Here is a 25815-nt window from a genome sequence, read left to right as displayed (position 1 = left end):
TGCAGTTCTTCTTTTTTGTTTGTTCATTCTTAATTAGTTTTTACAGTTATGTATTTGACAGGAAAGACACAACATATCAACACTGTTCTAAACAACAGTATATTAATTAAAATAACCAAAGTTTAGATACAGTTTGTACCACCCTAGTATACGTATGGTTTCACCTTCTCCTTCCCTTTCCTTCTCCCCCTCTCTGTCTCTGCCTCTTGACTGTGGCAAGATCTGTGGTTTTTGCTGTGGTCGTTTTGTTTCAGTTCGAGCTGAGCAACTCAAAGGTAAAAGAATAGAGAAGGAGAGCGATAGTATCTCAACATGCATGTCTTCTCTTTCTCTACCTCTCTCTTTCTTCTCTTTCTCATTCTCTCAACGTTGCACAGGAAAGCGTCTTGTTCACTTGCTTAGACCTAAAGAACCGCTAAAAACAGATGTTTTCTGCTTCTCTGGTTAGAAAACTTCTCTGGTTAGAAAACTACAGGTGTCATAACACTAACCTGATGTGCCGATCACAAGCTGTCAACAACTGGATTGTATCAATAAACATAAACATCACATAGGATTAGGATTAATTTATTTTGAAATAAAAATGTGGAACCTAGATACAGGACTTATGTTAGAGTGATAGGAAGGACCAAGCAGGCTGAAATAATTCCAATGTACCTGTGCTTGTACTTGTTGCAAATGGAAAATAAACTGAAAACTTGAACTACATTTCCATCATGTCTGTGTATGGTGTCTCTAAAAGTGTATTTAATGCAATACTATACAAGTGATCAAAAGGAAGGTAAGAAATTGTCCCACCCATTACTCTCCCACTCTGCTTCCTCCAAACTAAATATTGAAAGAGGGAAACACTCCACCCACTCCACAAACACACGTCTGTAGGTGTGTATTTAGGAAACAGCTCGTTCATAAAGAGTGCCTATAGAAAGTTTATAATCCCTTTCAATCACATAATTGAATCGATTACTTCACTTTCCTTCCCACCTGTCTACACACAGACAAACAGTTTTAGCAACGTTTGCTGATGTACTGACAATCTTAATTACTCTAGCAAAGTATATAATCCTTAGATTGACACATACATTTTCCAAATGAAACAGAGAACAGGCTTTAATGATCACCTCAAAAGAGAGACTTTCTTCGGTACAATCAGAAGAGAACAAATGCACAGTGTAAGACAACATTTCTGTACAGTTTCTGCTTCATTTGAAGATATGCTACAGTCGAGAAATCAGCATCAGGGTGAATGTTTGAACCCTGCATGACACCTAACCAGACTTTAATGAACACGCACAAAGAACGCACACACACACGCAAACATACTTATTCACTTATACCCTGAGTCTTGGTGGATCGTGAATTCTGTCTCATAAGCTTTAGAAAAGATTGCAAACAGCCTTAGTCTCTCACAAAAGACTCTTACATTTAGTAGACACTCTTATCCAGAGTGACTTACAATAAGTACAGGGACATTCCCCCGAGGCAAGTAGAGTGAAGTGCCTTGCCCACGGACACAAAATAATTTAGCACAGCGGGAATTGAACCGGCAACCTTCTGATTAATAGCCCGATTCCCTAACCGCTCAGCCATATGACCCCCTCTTGTGTAATGATGGTGTAGATGTAATTGGAAACCCAACTTTATTGAAATTAGCACGTGAAAGGGCTTATGTTATACTATTCTGGATGCAAGGTTTGAACCTCTGTATCTTGATCAAATAAAAGACTGATTAAAGGTGTTTAGCAACATTCTGTGGAAGAAAGTGGAAGGTTCAACAATTTGTTTGTGATAATACAGTCTTCCTAAGCTAATCACAATAATTACTGTAGCATTAGATTATCCTATGAGTTTGATTAGGTTTGTAGATTTGTTTTCAAATATGGTTGGGACATGTTAAAAAAAAAATCCTTAATAAAGTGTGTGTGTGGGGGGGGGGGCAGATTTGCCATGTTCAAAAAGTGGGGGAGACGTTGTAGTCATGTGCTCAACTGCTTGAATTGCTACTTCACATAGGCAACATTTATGAAGAGATGTTTGATACACTAAAGTGGTACATGTTATTGTACCACTGCTAAATGACTGCTAAATGACTAAATGTTATTACGTGAACACATTACATTTCCACAATTTCGCCTCCCCACAATTTCGCCTCCCATAAGTGAAACTTGGTATGGGAGTGTAAGGCTTTCGGTTCTTCAAGGCTAAGTGGATGTTAATGCTGTTACACCCCTCCCCCACATGGTGCCTTACACTATTGTAGTAGATGCTAACCTGTAATAGCACGTTATTACAATTCCTACATACTTGCAAAGTTTTTTTTTAGCTTTGCTCTGTTGTTACATGGTAGTTAATGTACACTTTCCCAGATGTTCGTTGATCCTTGTGCTTTTTGTTGACCTTTTCCTTTAACTCTATGTCTAATTATCTCTTATTTCAGCTGAATGTTAATGTTAATTAACATGCATGTTACATGTATTCAGTTCCAGAGCCTGGTGAAGACCAGTATTATGAAGTTAATTCAAAGGTGGGAGGTTTTGAGAGAAATTAGTTCATTAGAGATAACATTATAACAGTACATTTACATGAAATTATGGCAAGGACCACATTAAGCTAGAATACATGCAGAGAGGGTTCATAATTATATACAATTAGATATATTTATCAATTATGACATTTTACACACAGCAGTGCTATACAAAAACAAGTTCTGTTGAGATACATGCATTTCTTTAGAAATTATAAGCATTGATTCTAAATATTAAACATATCAAGAAGAACTTGGAGTTGGGCCGGATCAGCAGTTGAGATGTTGAAAGTGATGAAAAGCTGGTAGTTTGCGTCAAATTCTCCTCATATTGAAGAACAAATTGAAGTCCTGAGGCGGGTCCTCTACAAACGTGAACCCAATCAGGTGTTTGGATGAGTTGACGTCAATAAACGTTAAATACATTTTTCAATGGAAAAATCCTGTTCTCTAACAATATTTATCGTATAAAAATATAACCTATTTTTTTAAACATAACCTGGACAAATAAGTTGGCAATAATTGTGGATTGCGTTCTTCAATGTTTCAGTCAAAGTGGGTTTCCTGGGATTGACCTTTCTTGTGTTGAAGTTCAACATTATAAGTGTCCATACAGACACACACCTGTGCCCATCTGTAGAGTAGCCCCTCCTTTTCAATTCAACTACCTCTTCCTATAAAGCAAAAAAGAAAAACATTTTAGAGTAAATAAGAATTCCTGACAAACTGACAATATCATTTTTGGGATGATCAAAAATGGCCTGAAATACCAACCACTAAACAAGTTCAGTTGTGAACTGTGTCCAAAATAACTAGTTATATCTCCTAAATGTATGTACAATAAGTTAGAAACTGTACATGATAGTAATGATAGTAAATACAAATATTCAAATATTCATATGATGAAAACATATATAATTCGGCAACTAGTGTGTTGTGACTTGACGTTACTTACTTGGCAAACTGATGCCTGCACTTTCTTGGTAGTCCTATGTGTGTAAATGAAAAATATATATACATGTTAAACATAAAAAAACATGAATGCAGTTTCCAAATGAAGCATGTTTATGGCCATATACTGTGAGCAGTATATGTGAATGCAGACGGTCAGCTCTAATTTGCAGGCATTTTCCATATTGTTGAAATCAAAGTGTATACAAATTCACAATTTTTCACCCCCCTCTTACTTACTAGTATTTACTGAATTGACACCACAGCTGTCCTCCATGAGGCAGGTGAATAGATGTGTGTGGTTAGTGCAAGCATAAGAGAACTGTCAATATCGAGTCTATTCTATGCTTTGCTTATTGTCACTGTTTGTGGTGCAACAACATGATAAACACAGTGGTTGCAATGCAAACTAAACTGTCTGTCATAAAGTAACATAAAAAATGTACATATATGGGACAAAAACTTGGGCAGTCCTAAATCAACCATGTTATTCATTTTCAAAATGAAAAGCAGAGATGAGCTCAACTATTTAAAACTACCCGTGAGACCAAGATAGATGACCAAAGTACCCTCTCTATTGTGAGTGAGTAAAAATGTACAAAAACTGACAACAGCCCAACATTCACAAGCCTTCTCCAGGATGCAGCCTTAGGCGTTTAAACCTGCAGAACCTCAGTAAGCATGAAAATCATTTAGGCCAGGTTACATTATGCTAAATAGTACCTGAAGAGCTTAGACAGTTGTATTCTAGACAGACATAAAACAAAGTGATAAAGACAAATGAAATAATAAAATTATAATGGCTCAGGAAACTGGATACTGGCTCCTGCATACTCTGGATACTGGCTCACTGATGATTTAACTGGCAGCAACAGTATTAATTCTGAAGTTTAAATTAATATTGAATCTGCTCAGAAACAACAGAATTCCTCCAGCTTATTGGATGGCGCGTCATCATGCAACAACAAACATTCTACCAAAACAACCAAGGAGACTCCAATGGTCAAATGATTCTAACTGTTGGCTAGCTAAATAGTTGACCCTATCCGAATCAAATAAAGTATTAAAGTAAAAAAATTAAAAAAAAAAAAGTTAAAAAATTAAAGTATTTTACACAAAGGACAGGAAACTGATGACAACCCCCCCCCCCCACCCCCCCACCCCTCCCAAAGAGCAGGAACTGAAGACTGCCGCGGCACAGGCCTGGAAGAGCAACATTGTCCGCTGATGATGCGGCCGAGAGCTTGATGATGTCTGTCGGTTGCCGACTTCAGGCAGTGATTGTATGGAAATAATATCAACTTTTAAATAAGAGTATTTTATTGTAGATTATGTTAAACTGTCCAATAATATTTGGTGGTGTATCATACATAGGGAGCCTGTCTTTGGAAAGTGGTATAATTAACTAAATGGATTTTTTGATTTGTAGGAATATCCTCTCAAAATGACGGTGAGAGTCTGCACTTTAATCTAGTTGTTACGATATCCTGACCTACTCAAAGTAAAACACTTGCTAATTGTCAAATTAATATATTGCCAATATTGATTTATTGCCAAATCTAACAGCTTACAGCTCATGTAGGAAAGCGTACATTAAGAAACCTTCTTCATGCAAGTCTCCATAACACAAGTTTATGCCAAGCCAATATATGTTGTGGATGTGGTGGAGGTAATTCAAACATCCTAATCTCATTATGAGGAACAATAAACTACCATGGAATGTAGTCTGCCACAGTCTTTGAACAGAATTTCCAGAAAACAAGACAGACACTCACGACTGAAGTAGTAGAGAGTGGAGATCAGGGCGACCGCCAGGCCCAGAAGTATTCCGACCAGGGGCCAGAGGACCATGGTGCCACAGCCTAAAATACAACACCAGCATTTACTCGTGCAGAATCAGTTACCTGACCCGTTTTATTAAACAAAACACCATAATCAACCAAAATAAGACATGTTAACTGACACAATTAGGGAATTATCAAACAGAGCTTACCTTTAGGGTGATTACTTCTGCTGATGGTACAGCGGCAAATTGGAATGATTTTCCTCTGTGGCTTCGTCACAGGGGGAGGAGTTGGAGGAGATACTGAATGACAAAAACACACAGATATTGTACACGGACATACAATTAGAAAATGATTCAAAATACTAATCAATCAATCTAATAGATCCAACAGTTAAAACTGTTCAAAACCAGATAAGGTTTACCTCAATACTGTGCTGTTGAAGTGAGATATTGGTCTCTCTAATGTTCATTTTGGAATAAATTCATGATTACTATGATGTACAATTTATTGGTGTATAGCCTTGTGTCAAAATTGCAGACAATTGTGTAAACTGCTCTCATCGAACATACGTTGAGCCTTTAACAAACATGTTTTTGTTTGTAATTTTGTGTTTACTTTTTTCCCTTTGTCCTGACCTATTTTGCTTCAGCAAATTCAGGACCTGAATGTGAGAGACTAGGTTATCATACCAAACAGAATAAGGTGCAGCGGCTCTGCACAGACTTCTCTTTGCAACTCTGATCACTTCCTCGATCAAACACCTGACACCTGGCATTTCTAGAATGTGGGATAATGTAGCAGCTCATCATGTTTATAGTGCCAGGCACTGGCAAGGCATGACCTATGTCCTCTGAAGTCCACTTGGTTGGCTCAAAATGTGAAAGTACGAATTTGCCATATGTATACTTTATAGACACTTTTGATTTGTGTAACTCCATGGGTTATCCTTTTGTTTGGAACTGACCATGGGTGACTTCTTGGTTCTTGTTTTGTTGACAGTTATCTAACTTCAAGGTTTTTCTTGAAATGATGAAAAAGGGATATACAGTGGACCTGCAGGCATTTCTCCATAGCCAGCATCTAGCCACTCAGTTTGGCAACCCATACAGTCATGGTGGTAAGAAAGCAGTTTTTTGTGGACTGGGAGATTACTTAATTTTACAAAGCAAGAACAACCCATAGACATGAGTGGAAATGGTGGAGTTGTAGCATTGTGCAATTCAATGCTGTCTAAGTTCCAAGGCATTGTATTTGTGTGTTGAAGTGGGAAGGTAGAGACGTGCATCATAAGTTCCAACTCTAAATACATATCCTGTGTAAAGTCTAAAAGCACACAAATGTGTAAGCAAATTCCTGGTGTTGATAATTCAATACTTTTTTTATTTATCAGGATATTTCTAATACCCATTTAATCCGAATTTGATTTAAAGCTGAGTGTGGAGCTTAACATTTGGGTTACTCTCACCTCCAGGCCTCAGCAGAACCCCAGATCTCAATGGTTCCTGAGGCGTGTTCTGTTTTCGGAATAAACAGAAGTAAAATCCTGCATCCATCTCCGTCACAAAATGTATGCGTAGCAAGAAAGCCACCGTGGCCCCAGAATCTCGCACACTGATCCTGTAACGCTCTTGATCCTTTGGGGCCATGTCAGACCTGTACTTCAATCGCTCTACCTTGTTGGCGTGGACAAGAAATTGGAAGACAGAGCCGTTTTTGCTGTGTACACTGCGGAACCAGAACACATCAATGCAACCGTTGGAGCAATCGCAGGTTAGGGTTTCATTGTCAAAGATCTTGGGGTAGAGAACTTGGAGGGTCATTTCAGGAGGCTGGCTGGACACTGGTTGACAGGAAGAGAAACAGAAAGATTTAGGGTGTGACAATGTGATATGGTCATTTACAGTACCTATAGCAGAATGGAGCTCATTCACATTTACATTTATTTGTGTATGTTGTAAGCCAATAGGTGAGGGGTCAAAGAGCAAACTGTATGAAGAAATGTGCACAAACCAAAGTGTGAATTTTCATGTGCTGGACAGTGTGGTTAGTGAGACTGGACCTAACTTCGTCTGCTTGGATATCATGAATATGTTAAATATCATAAGTATAACACACAAGGCAACATAAAACCTTGTCCTTTTTACACTAAGTTACCGTCAAGAATACATTGGTGTGGAAAGAAGGCAGACTTGTTTGAGCCTAAGATGGCACCATGTAGGATGAAGTAAGCAAGCTTTGACACGTGTATTTATATATATGTCTCAACATGCAACTGGTTGTTTTGCAACAGTGGAAATTTGATAATGATGTTGCTTTCAAACAATTCAGTGGCAGCAAGGAAAGAAAGGAGTTATCTAGAAAGGTTAATGTAAGGCAGGTATTGCGATATTTTTGTAGATCCACTGTGTTTGACAATGATAAAATATGACAATGATGAAATATGCCATGCTAAGCTAGATCTCATTATAGAATAGCTCATGGACCTTATTTCAGAAAATCTCAGTTTTCTGTCTGAAATTCTGTTTGTTTATAGGGGCCGACATTTAGTGCAGGTCTTGGTGCCCTTTGGTCCATCAGCGATAAAGGTCAAACTTGGCACAAAAAAAAATAATAATTAAACTTTCTAACTTGAAGATTTGTTTGTGTGTCAATATTATCTTTATTGTTAGTGCTGGTTAAATAGCTACAGCGTTCAAAAATAGCCATGAAATTGTTGTTTCATTCCGTATTTATGAATTGATCCATTTGTAAAAAATGTATAGAAATAATGCAAAATGTCATCCTATAGCTACAAAACCGAACAGAATCATATAGTATTAATACATTAAAATAATTATATTTTGCATAAAAATATTGGAGTAGAGTAGGACTGCTGTCGTCCATTGTGCAATGCCTCTTAGCTATTTATTTGATGTCCCATTCATGAAATTCCCATACATCTCTACAAAATAACAAAACCATTGCTCTATTTCTGATATTTGAGCTAAATATGTTGAAAATAATGACATGCAGCCTAACCAACATTGATTGACAACTCAAAACACCCAACGTTAATCTAAGGACAGGTTCCCCCTATGACAAAGCGTGTCATATAAGTATAAAAAGACTGAGAGAATTAGACATGGTGACCTACCTGTGGTCCACAAACACATCGCTGCCCATGCTAGCGCTAGTGGGGTCATCCTAGAGGTCAGGAGTGTACGCCTCGAACGTCAGTTGAAGGTCGGCAAAAACAAGCTTTCTTTTCCCTCTCTGTAACTGTCAAAGATGAAGGGAGGAACTGAGCTGTCAGGGCCAAGTGTCGCCAAGCTAACACCCCTACGTGACTACACAGATCCACATACAGGGGGCCTATCACAGACTGAGTTTTACAGATAGCACACACACTACTTATACTGTACAGGACAACACACACACACACAGCTAACACACAGATTGCAGAGATACACTTACACACACACATTCATGCACATTCACAAGGCCCCACCCAGTGATATGCCTTGAAACAGACTTGGACATGCGTACACACACATCGATCCTCGCCTAAATATCCAATATAAAGGTCTTAATCTCAGGACATATTTAAAAAAATATTTTTTACAAATACAAAATCTACTTAAATAGTTATTATTTATTTACATGTATTGTTACACTTTATTCAGTTCTTTGAAAAATTGATGATTACAGCTTCAGGTGATCTTGAGTGTGCCTTGGTCTGAGGTCATGCTCGGATCAGGTTCTCTGCAAGGATCCCTCCATTCGTCATTCATTTAAATCCAATCAGTACCCTGGTCCCTGCTACTTATATGTATGTCCCCTTGGTGTGATGTTGTGATCAACCTGTTTCACCGTAGGGATGGTTGTAGTCAGGTGTTGAGCAGTACCTGGTATTCGTAAAATGTATCTCATGGTATCAAGGCCATCGCGTTAAATTTTAAGTGCCGTTTGGAACTTAAAATTCTAACTGATTCTTACATGTCATTTACTCAGTAAATGCTTCGTTCTAGCCACTCTACAGTAAAGGTCTGACTGATGAAGAGCAGCACATTCATCACCTCCCTAATCAAGACCCTTCCTGGCAAGGCTAGTTTGGCCGGACGACCAGCTGTACAAAAGTGTTGATGGTTCCAAATGTCTTAGTTTTTTTCCTGTAATTATGGAGCTCAATGCGCTCACCATCTCTATTCTGTTTAACACAACTCTATCTCAGAATTATACATTGAGTTGATTCAATTTCATAATTTGGTTTTTGACTTAGTATGGGACCTCATGTATGCAGGTGTGGGACTTTCTAAATTATGTCCAGTTCAAAATGTGCCACATGCAGAATCTATGAAAATTAATTCCATTCATTTTTGAATGTTTAAAAGATGGTAACACAACAAAATGGAAAAAGTGGTGTGAATACCTTTTCAAAAGCCAATATGGACAAAACTCCTGGACCAAGAAGTACAATAAGAAAATATCCCTTTGTTCCCAAAATTGGATTGTAGCAGCTGAACTAATTATATGCAGTATACACTGCTTAGCAAAAAACAACATATCTTCTATTGACAATATTTCTAAAGACTGACAGACCAAGACACACGGAATGGCTTTGTCATTGAGCAGTCACCCCTTGAAACGTATAAAAGCTGTTGAGACTTCTGAAGCAACAACCAAAATGAAGAACTGTTTTATTATGTGGTTTGCGAGTTATAGGGCTGAATCCCTTTGCTGAGCCCTAACCTCTGGCCCAGGTGTGTGACCCAGAGGAGCCCAGCTGTGACAGCACAGCATGCCGTGCTAAATACCGGGGGAGAGAGCCTTAAAACCAGCAAAATAAGACACACAACCCGCCAGAGTCCTTTTTTCTTTTTCTGAAAGAAAAAGCGGGAAACTGACCACTATCAGTGTGTCGTAAATGTTACTACTTTGAATAAAATGTGAATAAATGTACCTTTTTCCATTTGTAAGTCACATAATACCATGCACAGATTAAATTGACTAATGAAAAACTAGCGCATTGAGAAGCTTTTGATACTGCAACCTTGGATGTAACTATGGAATCAAAAGAAAGCGTCTCCACATTTGTTGTCAACACAAAGTTAACACTATAAGGAAGGTAGATCACTGTCAAATAGATGTACATATGTAAATGAACCAAAGTGGCACATATGATAGAACACTCTTAAACTGTTGGAGCGAGTTACAAAGGTCTCAAAAAGGGTCAAAAGCGTACCTTCCAGAAAACATTGCTTGGAAGATCACATTGAAGAATGAAAGAAAAAGTATATTATGTTGGGGACAATACACTTTCTTGCTTCTGAGAATCCATACAGGTAATTAACAGTAATCATGAACGGATAACCCTTTGATTCACAATTCATTTTTTCATGGCACACAGAAGACTCTGATATTTTAATGAAATAAAATACTGCTATATAGTTTGGCAGTGTGTCGTGTGGGTGAGGCTGAGGAATTTAGGAGGCATGGGGGGTGGGTGCGGGGGCACATTAAGGTCTAGGTGGGGGTCGTAAAGGGGAGGATGTGGGCACCGCCTGGCTCTACGAGGGTCTGGGATTCGAAAGAGACAAAGGAACGTGACCACAGGATTCTTTGAAAACAGGAGATCTCAGGGGGGCTTCATAGTATCTCTCTCTCACCCTACACACCTCTGTGAAAGTCAAAGCCTTTGTTGGTGTCTACGACTCAAGTTCCAAAGCCATGTGTAGAAATGTTTTTTGTTGTGTGTAGTGCAGACATAAAGACACAAAGGTCTTTAGAAGTTTCTGTTAAACAAAAATGTCACATGCTATAGTACTTTAAACAACGCAAGGTAAAACATGCACATTTTGAAACTACTACATTAACCCTCGTGCTGCCTTCGGGTCACATGACCCAAAGTTTCATAACGAACCATCGATGTGTTTACCCAATTTTACCCAATACAAAAACAAATTAAAATAATTTTCTTTTAACCTTTGCAATGTGGGGGGTCTGAGACAGCCCAACGGTTAAAAGAAAATGCTTCACTTTGTCTTTGTATGCGGTAAATCTGTCGCAATACGACGGTGGGTCACAATGACTGATGGGTCAGAATGACCCGAAGATAACACAAGGGTTAAAGACCACTACCTAGAGTGAATAGGCATTGTCTCTAATTGAAAATCAGAGTTTAAATATTTTAGTAGTACTCCAATCATAGACCTACTGTAAATTCAAGCTTGAGACAATCTTTCTCCAACACATACACATACATTTATTGACATTTGGGGTGGTTTCTAGGACTATGAAGAATCTCTAATGAGAAAATTCGGATACCGGCACACAAATGTCGGGATCTGAATTTGTTTGGATGGCACTTTCCTAACAAACTGCTTTGTGAATGTTCTAAATTGTACGATGTGGGTGTCAAAAAATACTGTCATTATTTGCTGTGGAAATTCAACAGACATGTAGACATGTGGTAGTATTCACACAAAAACATGCACAGTTCATTTTTATTTAGCCATTCACTAAAGATTATTAAATAAAATGTTTTGGGGCAGTCTTAAGATTATCATAAAAACCTGCTACTTTACAATGACATTCTCATTGTAAAGTAGCAGGTTTTTTTATGTCTACAGTTTGTAAAAGTTAACATTTCAAGGTTCCTACAACTCATCTTATTTGGCCATTCTAAATGTAGTGTCTTGTCTGCTTTTGTATCTTGTCTGTTAGTTGTAGATATTGCGTGTGTGGGAGTTTGGATGACAAATGAGCCACAGTATTACATTCTAGAGCACAAAATAATTTCAGAAACAGAAAGGTTTACTATGGCTCAACAGCACTATCTAGTGGTCGCCATGGATATTGTTATCAGGGAAATGGGATATAATATTATTATCAGTTTACTATTTTAGGTAAACCACCTCTTTCACTCCCCGGTCCATTGAACTGTTGAATAATAAGTGTGCAAGGGTTGGATAGCAAGATAGCAAACCATATATCAACGACATATGGCACGACACGACATATCTGTACACACGTATTATTTCTCAGGTAAATATTGCTTCCTGGTGACAGATTGTTAGAAAGTATTATCAATGTCTCTACCCGTCTCTATCACTCATACAATAGAGTACTTAAAGGCCTTGTATTGTCTGCAGTGTACATTTACAGAATTGGACTGGTTTCATTGTAACGGGTACACTGAAAGTAGAATAAGTATTTGAAAGTAAGACCCAGGTCTTGTTAGCTGAAAACGAAATAAATAAGGGCCCTTTGTTTCCGAGGCTGCTGTTGTGTACCTGATCAAAACAGGTCAAATAAAATGTATGGAAAATAATGTACTACATTGTGGAAATCAGGCCAACAGAACATTGAATCTATGCATGTGTGAATACCGCTTATTGAATCTCTCTCTCACAAAAAGATTTGTATTGTGATGGTATTTGTATTTTGTGAGGTCTGTCAAAACAGTATCCATTCATCAGAATACACAGTTATAATGTAAAGGTACAATACAGAGGCTGTTTTTGGGACAAAAAATCTCACATTGGCTTAATATTAACTGAAAACTAAACAAACATGACCTTACTGAAGTCAAAAGTTCTCAGCCATCATAGACAAAGGTGAACCATGCGTGTTTCATAACATCAATTTCTTTAACATTTTGACAAAGCATGTGGCTGGCCTTCTAGCATACACTGATCAGGCTTTGTGTTGAGAGTGTACAGTATGTCTCTATATATACTGCAGCTAGTCTGGTCGCTCACTAACAACGTCCTCATGTCAAAACAATGTTACACAAGTCTTAATGTGAAGGGAACAGTAAAGCTGCTTTGCTTTACAAGCCTAGGATAGACTCGTCCCATAGCTTTTCCTCCTCTGTCCTGGTGTCCACTTTCTCCTTCATTTTCCTTTTGTCTTTCCTATGCTTGGGTTTATTCTGTTCCCTCTCTTCCGAACTCTCCTTCGTCTCTGACTGCATGTGGACCAAGGTCTGTTCTGCAGATCCGACATTCTCTTCCACAATCTCTTGCTTTTTGACATTCCATCCCCCATATCCCTCTCCGCTGTCCTCACGTCTTCTTTTTACTGACTGTCCCTCTCCATGTCTGGAACTCTTGCTCTGTCTTTTTCTACTCTTCCTTCCCCTCTCCTCCTCCGCTTCATTCCCTCTCCCTTTCCTTCCTTCGGAGTCGTCTCTTATCTGCATCCCCCGCTTTCTCCTCCTCCTCTCCTCCTCCTCGTCTCTCACCCTCCATCTTCTCTCCTTCCTGCTCTTCCCCCTCCCCCTCCTTCTTTCCCCGTGCTCGCTACTGTCGCTGTAGCTGGTGCTGCTGTCACTACTGCTACTGGTATACGAAGAGGGGGACGAGCTCGTGTAAGAAGAGGAGGAGCTCGAATGCTCCCTGGCCCTCTTCCGGGCTGATGGATGGCCATGCAATCTCGACGAAGTCAAGCCTGGGACCAGGGGCTGAGGGGGGAGGTGAGGGAAGGTGGGGCCCCAACCGTGGCTGTTCCGGTCAGTAGGCGCAACCTGATAATGCGGACGCCAGCCTGTGGGGGGATAAAAAGCAGTGGGGTGTGGGGGACATAGAGGATGTAAAGAGAGAGGAAGGTATGGGGTTTTGGCACTGGGTTCTGGGCTTTCGCTCTGGGTGCTGTTCCCTCTTCCTCCCCCGTCTTCCTCCTCCTCCTGCTCCTCTCCTTTGGTTTGTCCCTTTCCCCTGGTGGAGCCCACATTGGTCTTGGGAGCGAGCCCACGAGCCTTTTGGACCTGGACATAGTCAGCTAACTCATCGGTAAACGAGCTGTACGCCTTCTTTTGAGACTTGCACAGGTCGAGAACCTTCTTCTCTCTGTTGGGGCAGGAACAGAAACAGCCTGGAGTGTATCTTATGAAGAAAAAATGTAGCATGGGGCAGATTTCAATACGTAATCCTTCTATATATTTTTTTAGAACTCGAATCAACTTTATTTCTCAGTGTTCTGATGGCCCTACCTGATCTGATGCTTATTTCCTTGCATGTGAGCCTGGTACATTTCCACAGAGTTGAGCTTGATGCTGCATATCAGACATGTCAAGCAGTTTTCTGGAAGATACAGTACAGAAAGAGAGAGAGAAAAAAGTAAAAGGAGACATACACACAAATATAAATGCACAGGCCAAAAAACACAAAAAACTTCTAGCCCATCTACGACAATCACTTTGACCTACTGACCTGTCTAAGCCCTAGAAAAATATATTATAACAACAATATTTTGTTAATTTAGCAGACACTATATCCAAAGCAATGCACAAGGGGTCATTGAACGTGCCCGACTCCACCTGCAGGTGGATCACAGACTTCCTGTCTGACAGGAAGCAGTGTGTTAAGCTGGGAACACAAGTCTCTGACTCCCGGTCCATCAGCACCGGATCTCCTCAGGGCTGCGTCCTTTCCCCTCTGCTCTTCTCCCTGTACACCAACAGCTGTACCTCCAGTCATCCGTCTGTCAAACTTCTGAAGTTTGCGGAGGACACCACCCTCATTGGGCTCATCTCTGACGGGGATGAGTCTGACTATAGGTGGGAAGCTGACAACCTGGTGACCTGGTGTAGCCAGAACAACTTGGAGCTCAATGCTCTTAAGACAGTGGAGATGGTTGTGGACTTCAGGAAGAATACAGCCCCACTCTCCCCATCACCCTGTGCGACTCCCCAGTCAACACTGTGGAGTCCTTCCGCTTCCTGGGCACCATCCTCTCCCAGGACCTCAAGTGGGAACTGAACATTAGCTCCCTCACCAAAAAAGCACAACAGAGGATGTACTTCCTACGGCAGCTGAAGAAATTCAACCTGCCAAAGACAATGATGGTGCACTTCTACACAGCCATCATTGAGTCCATCCTCACCTCTTCCATCGCCGTCTGGTACGCTGCTGCCACTGCCAAGGACAAGAGCAGACTGCAGCGTATCATCCGCACTGCTGAGAAGGTGATCGGCTGCAATCTGCCTACCCTCGAGGACCTGCACACCTCGAGGACCCTGAGGCGTGCAAGGAAGATTGTGGCCGACCCCTCCCACCCTGGTCACTCCCTGTTCCAGCTACTCCCCTCTGGCAGAAGGCTGCGGTCCATCAGGACCAAAACCTCACGCCATAAGAACAGTTTCTTTCCATCTGCTACTGGCCTCTTCAACAAGGCCAAGGACTCCCATTGACATTCATTCACTTATTTAACTATTATAAGTCCATCTAATGGCAATTTCAGTATGCATAAGCCACTTTATCTCAGTATCCGATTGCACTATGTTGACCATTCACGCTGCTCATTATTCTTATTTTTATATATATTTTATTTTATATTTAAATTGTTGTATTCTTAGATTGTTTAGTTCTTAGAAATAGTTAAACTTTTGTACTTTTACTTAATTTAAGATCTGTATATGTTTAGTGTTTTGCACCTCCCTGCCACAGTAAATTCCGTGTTTGTATAACATACATGGCGAATAAACCTAATTCTGATTCTGAATCTACAACCTCTTGAAACGCAGTAAAATGCTCTAACCACTTACCTATACTCATCCCTAGCAGACACTATTCCCCCCATGGCAGTGTATGGGGACAAAGGCAGGGGTCACACAATCAAATAAATCATCCCAAGTCTCTTAGCCTGACTACATCCTGAAACGCTGAAACAGCACTCAGGCCCCAGGTGTAGTGTGGGTTTACCCTGCACGCGGTCATTTCCCAGGTCTTGGAGCAACTGCTGGCGAGAGTGGTTCCTCTGGTGCTTGCGCCCATTGTAGTGCTGCAATGCCATGTGGGGGTTGTTGAAGGAGGCGGCGCATAGGCGACAGTGTTTGTTGGGGTCACTGAGGTCCACATCTGCAGGGGCGTAGGGGTCCGGGTCTGAGTCCTCGTTCCCCTCCTCAGACATTTGGGGGCCCACCGTGCTAGGAGCTTGAGTGGGAAGGGGTAGGCTGGTCTGGGCTACATTCTGATTTGAGGCGCCTATCAACATGCATGGAAAACAAACGAATAAATGGTTGGAATCTGGTGATATATTTTATAATGAGCATCTTTTATCAGAATTGTTCTCTTTTTTTGTTAGATGTAAGACATAAAACTTGCCAATACCACTTAAATGTATTAAAAAAACTGACAGCAGTAGCAGTGGTGGCTGTGATTCATATAAAAGAAAGTTCAGGCTACATTCCGTCTCTGCCAGGGGATACCAGTAGCGCTATATGACGTTACTACAAGCTATTTGACGGTACACTTGGTTGCTGCTAAGGTGACTGTCATGGTACTTCACTGCACTTTGCAGCAAAAGTAGCCTGACCCTACAATATGTTGCTCACCTTTCTTTGTTATGAAGCATTTTAAATATACATACCTACTGTACAGTTTCCTCAAGTCTCAACAATTACATATGACAGATTTCTGCTTTTATGCTCTGACTGTAAATTATCTAATTTTCTAACTCATTTTCATGGCTCTGTGATCTTATAATAAATAAATGTGTTTTTCCTGACTTTGGTAATTGTACATGTTTTATTATTGTAATCGTGACTTGTTGATGAAACCTAGATTTAGGAGAACTAATTACAATTATTGAATGCATTGAAAAATCCTTGCCTGATGGATTGGCGGTGGGGTTAAGGCCCTGTTTGCGCAGGTTCTTGGCATGGACCTTCCCTCTGTAGTGTGAGCGTGCTACCACAGGCGAGCTGAAGACCATGTTGCACAGCTCACAGAAGCGCTTCTTGTCCATCGTAATGCACCTCTGCTTGATACAAAATATTTACCTCATTACCTCAACGAAGAATTGAATACAAATAATGTGTTTGTAGTGGGGATGTCAATGTAAAACGAGAGAGAGACTTACCTGAGAACCGCTGGAGTCTTTATTCCGCTTCTCATCTTTCTTTACTTGCAGGTAAAGTCTCAGCTTCTGAGCGTGCTTCTTTCCCTGTCGTGATGAAGGGAGGTCAACAAAATATCATGCTTTCCCTTGACTTGCGCGTTAATATTTGAGATGTCCATAAATGTATATGAATGTAGACAATTAGATGAATATTCTCATATTTTAAGTTACAAACTTTGACCAATGATTCCCCAGTTGAATGATACAAACCCATGTTGATTTGCAAAAGATGCATCACCACATCAGAGATGGATAGATTGCACATTTTCCTTATACAGTGCACCTTCAATACTGACATAGACAGCTTCACTTTTAGCATGAAATTCAGTTTCAAACATGGAGGCAACAGCACACCTCGTAGTGCGAGACCCTCTGAGACTCAAACAGCAGTACGGCATCACACACATGGCAGTGATCGTCAGTCAGCAGTCCCTTCAGTGTCTGGTCTTCCCCAAGGTCTCCTTAAGTGACAGATAACCAAAAACAAAATCTTCTTACATGTAGGTACAGTAGGGGATTCCTTTATGGGCACAATTAATCATTGCAAATAATACATCCCCAGTGTAGGTTCTTTTTACTCTGCAGACTTGATTTGGATTTTCTTTTTCTGGGTTTTGAAAGTACAGTTTGATGAGACCATTCTGATGTGACATTATACAATAATGTGTGGTAAAACAAAAAAATAGTTACCTGTTTCAGCTTTTCTTCATGTATAGTCATTTAAAGTCAGCATGTCAATTTAATTTAAATAATTTAAGATTGTTTTAAGATTAACTATGTTTAAATGTCCATCAAATCTCTGTATTTGCCCTGGAATATGTGATTTGGAAATGGAGGTGTTCTATGTTTAATATAACACATCAATGTATTTACAATAACCCAATATATGGTTCAGTCTATATATTGAACATATTAATATGACAGGCATGTAATCATTGCTGTGAACAAGGATTTCATATGTACCTGGGCATTTTTCATCCAGGCATTATCCCACAATACTATACCAATATATTTGTTAGTCGCACACAATAGGCTACCCAAAATGGACTGTCAGAAGTGAAGTCCAGGTCAAAATGCACATCTACAATGAAGGTTGAATTGTTATCGAGGACAATTTGAAGATGTGCATTAACCTTTAGCTAGGTCAGACAGAATAAATATATGTATGGTTGTCATTCATTTCCATTTCCAAATAGATACATCCAATTACGTTTTAGAAGGGTACTAGAGCCTAGCCCACATTACTACTACTAAGGTCTTACTATGGGATGGATAGAAAAAGGTTATATATCAAGCAATTAAAAAATTATTTGGCCAAAGTTGGTGGGGGCCGTGAGTATGCTATTTTTGCTAGCTACAGTAACGTTTACTGGTTGCTGGTTGGGTGGCTAGTGCTAGCTCTAGTCTAGCACTGCAGATAAACCACGTAGCTATAGCCACTACTGTGCTCGAATACAACTACTCTTACAACACCTGGGCAGATTTGTAGCTGATTATTAAAGCTTCAAACATGCGTTAAACACGCGCATTATCTGTTAGTTAATGCTAGCTAGATTTTTTGTTTGCTAACCAGCTTGCCTGTTCGACGTAACGTTACGTTAGTAGTACTCGCAGGTAGCACACACGAGCTAAGCTTTGTACTACTGTAGGGAGTCGGAAGTTAGCTAACGTTGATAGCTCAACCAGGCACGTTCATTTTTACACTCTAACCAAACTCACCTTTGAGCTGGGAACTATTGATATTATAAGTGTTTATTACTGTGTCAGCATCTGAAACTGAAGATATTTTAGGAATACTATTAATGTAATTTTCAGTATCTGCCTTTGCCATCGGCAGAGGACAGATACTTCGCTCCTCCATCTTTGTTAGAGTAGCCTACGAACATGCGTATTTCCTGTGCGCAAGATAAATATACATTTGCTGCTTCATCATAGTTATGTTTAACTGTTTTGTTGGACCGCACCTCTGCTGCCAGAATGAAAACCACTTCAAACCTAGGCAGCGGGGTTCAGAACACGTTGCACAAATATGTGAAACCAGCGTGTGAAAAACTTCCATTAAACTGCAATTTAATCTTGATTTGCTGCACAAATTATAGGCACCAAAATCTAAAAATAACACAGCGGGGGAAAATGTATAACAAAATAGATGCTTTATTACAGGAAATTACATCTGTGATTCAGAGTCAATATAAGAAGCAGAAATTGTTACCACAATTGTTTAATTTTAATTTAACGAAATATGCCACCATAACAAATAAATAAAAAAAACAGAACAGTGGGCTTACAGAAAGGACAAAACCACTGGTAAAGCCATCAGCCATTCGTTTCACGGTAAGCTGAACTAGAGCCAGGTTATAGGGTTACCACGATGTCTGATGTTACTTTCTCTTCTGGAATTCTCTGGCCAGGGCATCCACCTATGAAGAGGGTTATAAAAACTGTTTTAGCATGACCGCTAAGATAACAGAAGCAATTTGTGTTGAACACATCTCATTTAGTTTTAATTGGACGCACTTGAGATTTGTTTAACATCATAGATGCAGTTGGCCTACAAAATGTGTATTCTATATTCCTTTTAAAAAGTAAAATTAAAATACATTAGTAGGAAATTCAGTGACATGTGCCATCCAAGTTGAATTATGATTACGGCTTTTCCACACCATTCACTCACAAGAATGTTCTTCAGGATGTTTCTTTGCTGAGGTCTCAGGTAAGTGCACTCTCCTGCCTCACATAGTTTTATCTCCTCAGAAATCTGACAGGAAAAGACGAGGTGGAGAAGATACAAGGTTTAAGAAGTGATTTAAGGTTTATGGCACTGATTTTGTACCAGTTTAGCAACATCAATTAATTACAGCAGAATCTGTGGCAGTATACTTTTATTTGCTCAATAGGCTAATTAGGTTGTGTTTTTTATAGGTTAATTCATATGAGAAAAATACAAATGCAATTTAAAGACAGGTGTCTGTAACTGTTAATTACAAAAGTTATCTTGTACGCACACACACATACAGCCATTTCATACTTAATGCCATTGTCCCTTTACGGTTACCCACCTCTGAAGTGCTGAATGAGTTCAGCTCCCTCTTGCCCCCAGGGTACCAGCCATGAGACCAGTGCTGGGAAGAGGACAACTGGGCTCTCAGACACAGCAACAAGCCCAACAGTAACACCAGTCTAGCCACACACACCATCACTAAAGCTGGAGGAGGAAGGAAAAAGAGAGAAAAATGAACAAATGCACCATCAAAGCACAGACAATGGGGGACGGAGGGGAAAGATTGGCAATGGGAATGAGAAACAAAATGGTTGGATCAAGATATCTTACAAGTTTCAGTGTTAGTGCGTTCATAATTTAAAGGGTAAAAGCCTGATTCTCAAAAACCAACTTTTCCTAACAAAGAAAATTGTTTTAGTATTTCAAATTAGTCTTGCTGTTGTAAGATTTTCACCAAAGTCCTAATCTAACCACTAATCAGGGGCATGGTAGAATAATAGCCTAATCAAATAATAAACCAAACACAATATACAGGTTATGAACTCGTGTTTTTTTTCTATAAATAATAATACAAAAAGTAACAGTGTTCCAAAAGCCACTTTTGACATCCTTACTTTTTAGGTCCTACGTTAGTTTATACCTTCGTGCTACACAGTCTGTCGCTATAGTTGTCCGTAGATCTTCTTATGAGCCGACTTTGCTTCTGTTTCTTCACCTGTTGGAACCTTGTGGCAGACCAGAGATCCCAGTGAAAATGTTGAGTGCAGAGAGAATGGAGCTCTCTTCAGCCTCCTCAATTTATGCCCCGAATTTAAATGTTCCCTCCAACCCACACACTCGCCCTGCCCATCATTGACCCCTGTGGTCCTTTCACTCCCAGTGGTCAGATGATAGTCTTGGGGGACGATGGGTTTGCGTAAAGCCCGCTCAATTCCAATTATCATGTTCAAACAGTCTTGAACCCTTGGGATCGACTTGTCACCCCACCCCCTGCCCTTCTCTACCAATCACCCTTGCGGTAAATCAACAAATAAAACCGTGCATGTCCTGATGTACTTTCATCTTGTGATGTTTAATTACACAGCAACAGTCCGGAAGGGGGATGTTTACACATGCCAACTTCAATGGTAATTTTAAGGCCTATAACAAGATTCAGATTGAGTAACATTTTAGACTGTGCTTTAGAATAGGGCCAGATCTCTTTAGAATCAGAATCAGAATTCGGTTTATTATATGTTATACAAACACAGAATTTACTGTGGCAGGGAGGTGCAAAACACTAAACATATACGAATCTTAAATTAAGTAAAAGTACAAAAGTTTAACTATTTCTAAGAACTAAGCAATCTAAGAATACAACAATTTAAATATAAAATATATATAAAAATAAAAATGAGCAGCTTGAGTGGTTAACATAGTGCAATCGGATACTGAGATAAGGTGGCTATGCATACTGAAATTGCCATTAGATCGACTTATAATAGTTAAATAAGTAAATGAATGTCAATGGGAGTCCTTGGCCTTGTTGAAGAGGCCAGTAGCAGATGGAAAGAAACTGTTCTTATGGCGTGAGGTTTTGGTCCTGATGGACCGCAGCCTTCTGCCAGAGGGGAGTAGCTGGAACAGGGACTGATCAGGGTGGGAGGGGTCGGCCACAATCTTCCTTTCACGCCTCAGGGTCTTCGAGGTGTGCAGGTCCTCGAGGGTAGGTAGATTGCAGCCGATCACCTACTCAGCAGTGCGGATGATACGCTGCAGTCTGCTCTTGTCCTTGGCAGTGGCAGCAGCGTACCAGATGGTGATGGAATAGGTGAGGATGGACTCAATGATGGCTGTGTAGAAGTGCACCATCATTGTCTTTGGCAGGTTGAATTTCTTCAGCTGCCGTAGGAAGTACATCCTCTGTTGTGCTTTTTTGGTGAGGGAGCTGATGTTCAGTTCCCACTTGAGGTCCTGGGAGAGGATGGTGCCCAGGAAGCGGAAGGACTCCACAGTGTTGACTGGGGAGTCGCACAGGGTGATGGGGGTGAGTGGGGCTGTATTCTTCCTGAAGTCCACAACCATCTCCACTGTCTTAAGAGCATTGAGCTCTAAGTTGTTCTGGCTACACCAGGGGTCTCATTTATAAAACTGTGCGTAGGATTTTTACTAAAAGTGTACGTACGCCCAAAAGCCTAAAATGGCATACGCACACAAAAATTCAGATTTATAAAACCGTGCGTACGCACACCTGTACACAATGTTCCCTTTATAAATCACAGATTACCCACAAGTGTGCGTACGTGAATCAGCATTGTACCCCGCCCTGAACACGCCCATTTTTTTACCATAAATAGTCAATGCAAAGCACCTCATGAATGCTAATCTAGTATCTCATCATGACCCTGGCATGCGATTGTTCTTTACGGTGAATCATAGCGCATGACAACTTCTCAGACACTGTTAGCCTATTGGTGGAGCACGAAAACTCCGAAAATTTGGTGGCCGGTTGATCACCAATTAAAAAAAACTGCGAGTGGCGTCAACTGTGCCAGTGATACCGCGAGTCGAGATACAATTTGAAAACAAAAGCGTTTTGTTATGAACAGTAATCTATTAAAGTCTGGACTGATAACGATGACGTGGAGTGTAGCGATTGCGCGGGAGCTTAACGACAGTTTTTGACATATGATGATATATGCACAGTATTAAATAAATATATTTAGTTATACACTGTATTCTGCAGTTATTTAAAGGTAGGATATGTGATGTTATGTGCATTCCATGCAGTCTGGCATTTCCCCCTCCTGCACTCCGGTAGTGGACAATATGATGGTGAGACAATCAACCACTCAAATTTTAAATCAAAATTCAGTTGATTGTACAAGGTGTTTATGGAACAATTATCACTCAGTACAAGCTAAAATAATACTGCTGGATTAAATCTTCATGATAATGATGAAATCGAGTGAAAAAAACGTGTGTGAGGAAAACAAAATATATAAATATTACGAGTAATCGTTCTTCCCACATTTACTTTCTGCAGTCTGACTTGAGTACGGTCATCTGCGTCGCCAATTCCAACTGTTTCCAAAATGTGCGTAGGCCTACGGGAGGGTCAGAGTTTGCGTGGAGGACCGCACATTCTCCCGTCAAGTTTGTTTTTTATAAATCACAACCTTTGAGTGGAAAGTGGCTTACGCACATTTTCAGCCCCGTTTTGTGCGTACGCAAGCTTTATAAATGAGACCCCAGGGGCCTCATGTATAAACGTTGCGTACGCACAAAAAGCTTGCGTACTTTGGTTTTCACGCACACTTTGTGATGTATAAAGATTTACTTGACGTGAGAATGTGCGGGCCGTCACGGAAAGTTTTGAGCAGACGTGAGAATGTGCGGACCGTCCGCAAAGTCTTGTCTGGCTCTGTAACGTGGCGAATTCTAACTGAAAAGTGCCGAAACTCACCAAACATTACAAAATAAAGTTTCCACTACTACGTTTATGACGTTGACTATTCAAAAAACATAAAAATAAAAGTTTGATCATTAATGTGGATGATCACATCAAAATGCCAAAACCCAAAACGGGAAATGCTATATAGCCTTCTGTTTAATCCGCCACCACTTAATAACATGTTAAACTTGAGGGTGTCAAACGAACGACAAAATCACTCAGGAAATGCATGTCACGCTTAGCCTATCTGCCTTGCTGTTACGATGCGCCACCACTCGTTTCTTCATTTAAAGTTTTACATCGGACCATTTCTTCTTAATTTCTGCCATGGTCCAGTTCTCTGAACCCACATCATTTATGGCCCCATAATAATAATAATGATTTTATTTGTAATGCACTTTACATTTAGCTAAATCTCAAAGTGCTACAGGTTAAAAACAAGAAAGGGCGCAAATAGTGACAGTTTTCCACTCCGCCGACTTTCTTTTGTCGCCAATACCTGATGACAGGCCGACAAACAGGACACATTTTCTTGCCTCCACCTCTGTTGTCAGAACCTCGATCTCACAGTCACCGTATTTCTTCGAATAAACGCTGCGGCGTTTATTAAATAACGTTCATTTTTGGTGCAGCGTATATTCGAGGGCGGCGTTTATTCAAAGAAATACGGTAATTCAGACAAAGAAATGACCTCAGGAGCGCATTTATAGTCCATCTGCATATTCATTTATGGGAGGAGGCAAGGCGGGGTCAGTGGCTCGTTCACATGCGGTCAATCTCACGTTGATTGTGATTTATAAAGGAAAGGTGCGCAGGACCTGGCATACGACCGGTTTTATACATGCAAATATTTCTGTGCGTAGGTACTTTTCGAGTTTTGGCCGTACGCCATCTTCTGGTATGAAAGCTGCGCAATCCTTTATACATGAGGCCCCAGGTCACCAGCTTCCCACCTATAGTCAGACTCATCCCCGTCAGAGATGAGCCCAATGAGGGTGGTGTAATCTGCAAACTTCAGAGGGTTAGATTCAACCATTAGGGGAATCCCTATTTAGAGTATATCAGGTATGCGGTTTTCAATGCGGAACAGAAGTTCTTTGGTTCAAGACCCTTTCCCCCAAATTGTAATAGTCTGTGTAATGTGGAAACACTGTGGATGTGCAGCGAGAAACGCTGGCGAATTCGAAAATTGTGGAGAAGAGACAGTCCAAGAAGCGAGTAGCATCTTCAATGATTGACCCATCCATCAACTACAAAGGGTCACACTTTGTCAAATTTCCCTCAACTTCAGCAACCCTGCCGGGATGCATCGTAGCCTAACTAAACCGACCATTTATTTAAAAATATATATATATTTTGGTGAAATGTTGCGGATGGAGGATTTTATGCACGCACATGCCTGTGGGTCAGAAGCGGCACTTAAATAGTAATGTTGTTTTGTGGCTTTATTATTTCTGCACCTACCAATACCTCCTATAGGCTATACAGATGTAGATCTATCACACATTCACTCCCTACTACACTACTGATTCACAAATGATCACATTACGTCTTGTGATTTTTATTTCTACTTCTTAGGTAGACTATTCCATGGCACCTCACGTGCGGACTCCCTTTTTGCAACTAGGGTCTTCCTCAGAGCCACGTGTGACATATAGACCCCCACTATGCCAACATTACTCTCAATACGTGACAGACTTCACTCTTGCAAATAGGATATGACTTTGAGACAAGTTACATTTCAGGTTTAAAATGCAGGTCGAGGCCCTTTTCAGATAGTGTTTGACGATGTGTCGGATTTTTGTTGACATAGTTGATCTCCCAGGACTGACCCTGTGACCCTCCAGCTGGCGTGAAGGGATTGGAGGAAGCGAACGTTTACCATGATGGAGAGGGCATGAGTCACCAGAGACGCCCAGATAGCTCTTCCTGGAGCGCAGTGCGATTGTGCGGTGAAATAAGGAACGTCGTAGAGAAGCTTCCCTCTTGGCCAAATCTTATTTGATAACCACCACTAAAATGAATGAAATTAGCCCACATATGCAGGAAACCACACACAATCTTCTGATTAAAAGATAGATTTAGCTTTTGTTACTATTACTGTTCAATACACCAAATGTTTCAAATGCAGGAATATAATTTTAGTTTTATTTTATATTTGGGTATCTTTCAGTTTTAGATTTAAGATTTAACTGCATTGACAAACAAGATATTTCAGCAATATTAGATTTAAGTTAGA

The 25815-nt window shown here is 40.3% G+C and overlaps 3 protein-coding genes across 6 annotated transcripts; all 3 read right to left on the bottom strand.

The window, feature by feature from the left end:
* Positions 1 to 2299: 2299 nt before the first annotated feature.
* On the bottom strand, positions 2300 to 8609 carry cd8b (cd8 beta). The gene is made up of 6 exons (XM_062465840.1): positions 8396 to 8609; positions 6728 to 7102; positions 5469 to 5561; positions 5251 to 5337; positions 3480 to 3513; positions 2300 to 3198 (listed from the first exon to the last, which is right to left on the bottom strand). The coding sequence occupies exons 1-6, from the start codon at positions 8442 to 8444 to the stop codon at positions 3189 to 3191; spliced, it is 648 nt and encodes a 215-aa protein (XP_062321824.1). The 5' UTR covers positions 8445 to 8609; the 3' UTR covers positions 2300 to 3188.
* A 1442-nt stretch (positions 8610 to 10051) lies between these two features.
* zmat1 (zinc finger matrin-type 1) lies at positions 10052 to 19028 on the bottom strand. 3 transcript variants are annotated; one of them, XR_009929756.1, is made up of 8 exons: positions 18862 to 19028; positions 17497 to 17603; positions 17104 to 17187; positions 16854 to 17001; positions 15945 to 16226; positions 14234 to 14324; positions 11572 to 14090; positions 10052 to 11122 (listed from the first exon to the last, which is right to left on the bottom strand). XR_009929756.1 is itself a non-coding variant. In XM_062457142.1 (7 exons), exons 4-7 carry the CDS (start codon positions 16987 to 16989, stop codon positions 13073 to 13075), a joined length of 1527 nt encoding a protein of 508 aa, XP_062313126.1. In that variant the 5' UTR covers positions 16990 to 17001; positions 17104 to 17187; positions 17497 to 17603; positions 18713 to 18746; the 3' UTR covers positions 11439 to 13072. The 3 variants fall into 3 exon arrangements, 2 of the variants coding, with proteins under 2 accessions (XP_062313126.1, XP_062313112.1); XM_062457142.1 differs by lacking the exons at positions 10052 to 11122; positions 18862 to 19028 and adding an exon at positions 18713 to 18746 and having other exon boundaries at positions 11439 to 14090; XM_062457128.1 differs by lacking the exon at positions 10052 to 11122 and having other exon boundaries at positions 11440 to 14090.
* Positions 19029 to 19241: 213 nt separating this feature from the next.
* Positions 19242 to 20929, bottom strand: gnrh2 (gonadotropin-releasing hormone 2). Of its 2 annotated transcripts, none has more exons than XM_062457163.1 (4): positions 20784 to 20929; positions 20202 to 20347; positions 19817 to 19900; positions 19242 to 19562 (listed from the first exon to the last, which is right to left on the bottom strand). In XM_062457163.1, exons 2-4 carry the CDS (start codon positions 20337 to 20339, stop codon positions 19524 to 19526), a joined length of 261 nt encoding a protein of 86 aa, XP_062313147.1. In that variant the 5' UTR covers positions 20340 to 20347; positions 20784 to 20929; the 3' UTR covers positions 19242 to 19523. The 2 variants fall into 2 exon arrangements, with proteins under 2 accessions (XP_062313147.1, XP_062313139.1); XM_062457155.1 differs by having other exon boundaries at positions 20758 to 20911.
* Positions 20930 to 25815: the final 4886 nt, after the last annotated feature.

The sequence above is a fragment of the Osmerus eperlanus genome, chromosome 1 (assembly GCF_963692335.1).
Source record: "Osmerus eperlanus chromosome 1, fOsmEpe2.1, whole genome shotgun sequence".
NCBI lineage: Eukaryota > Metazoa > Chordata > Actinopteri > Osmeriformes > Osmeridae > Osmerus > Osmerus eperlanus.
This window is presented reverse-complemented; position numbering and strand designations above follow the sequence as displayed.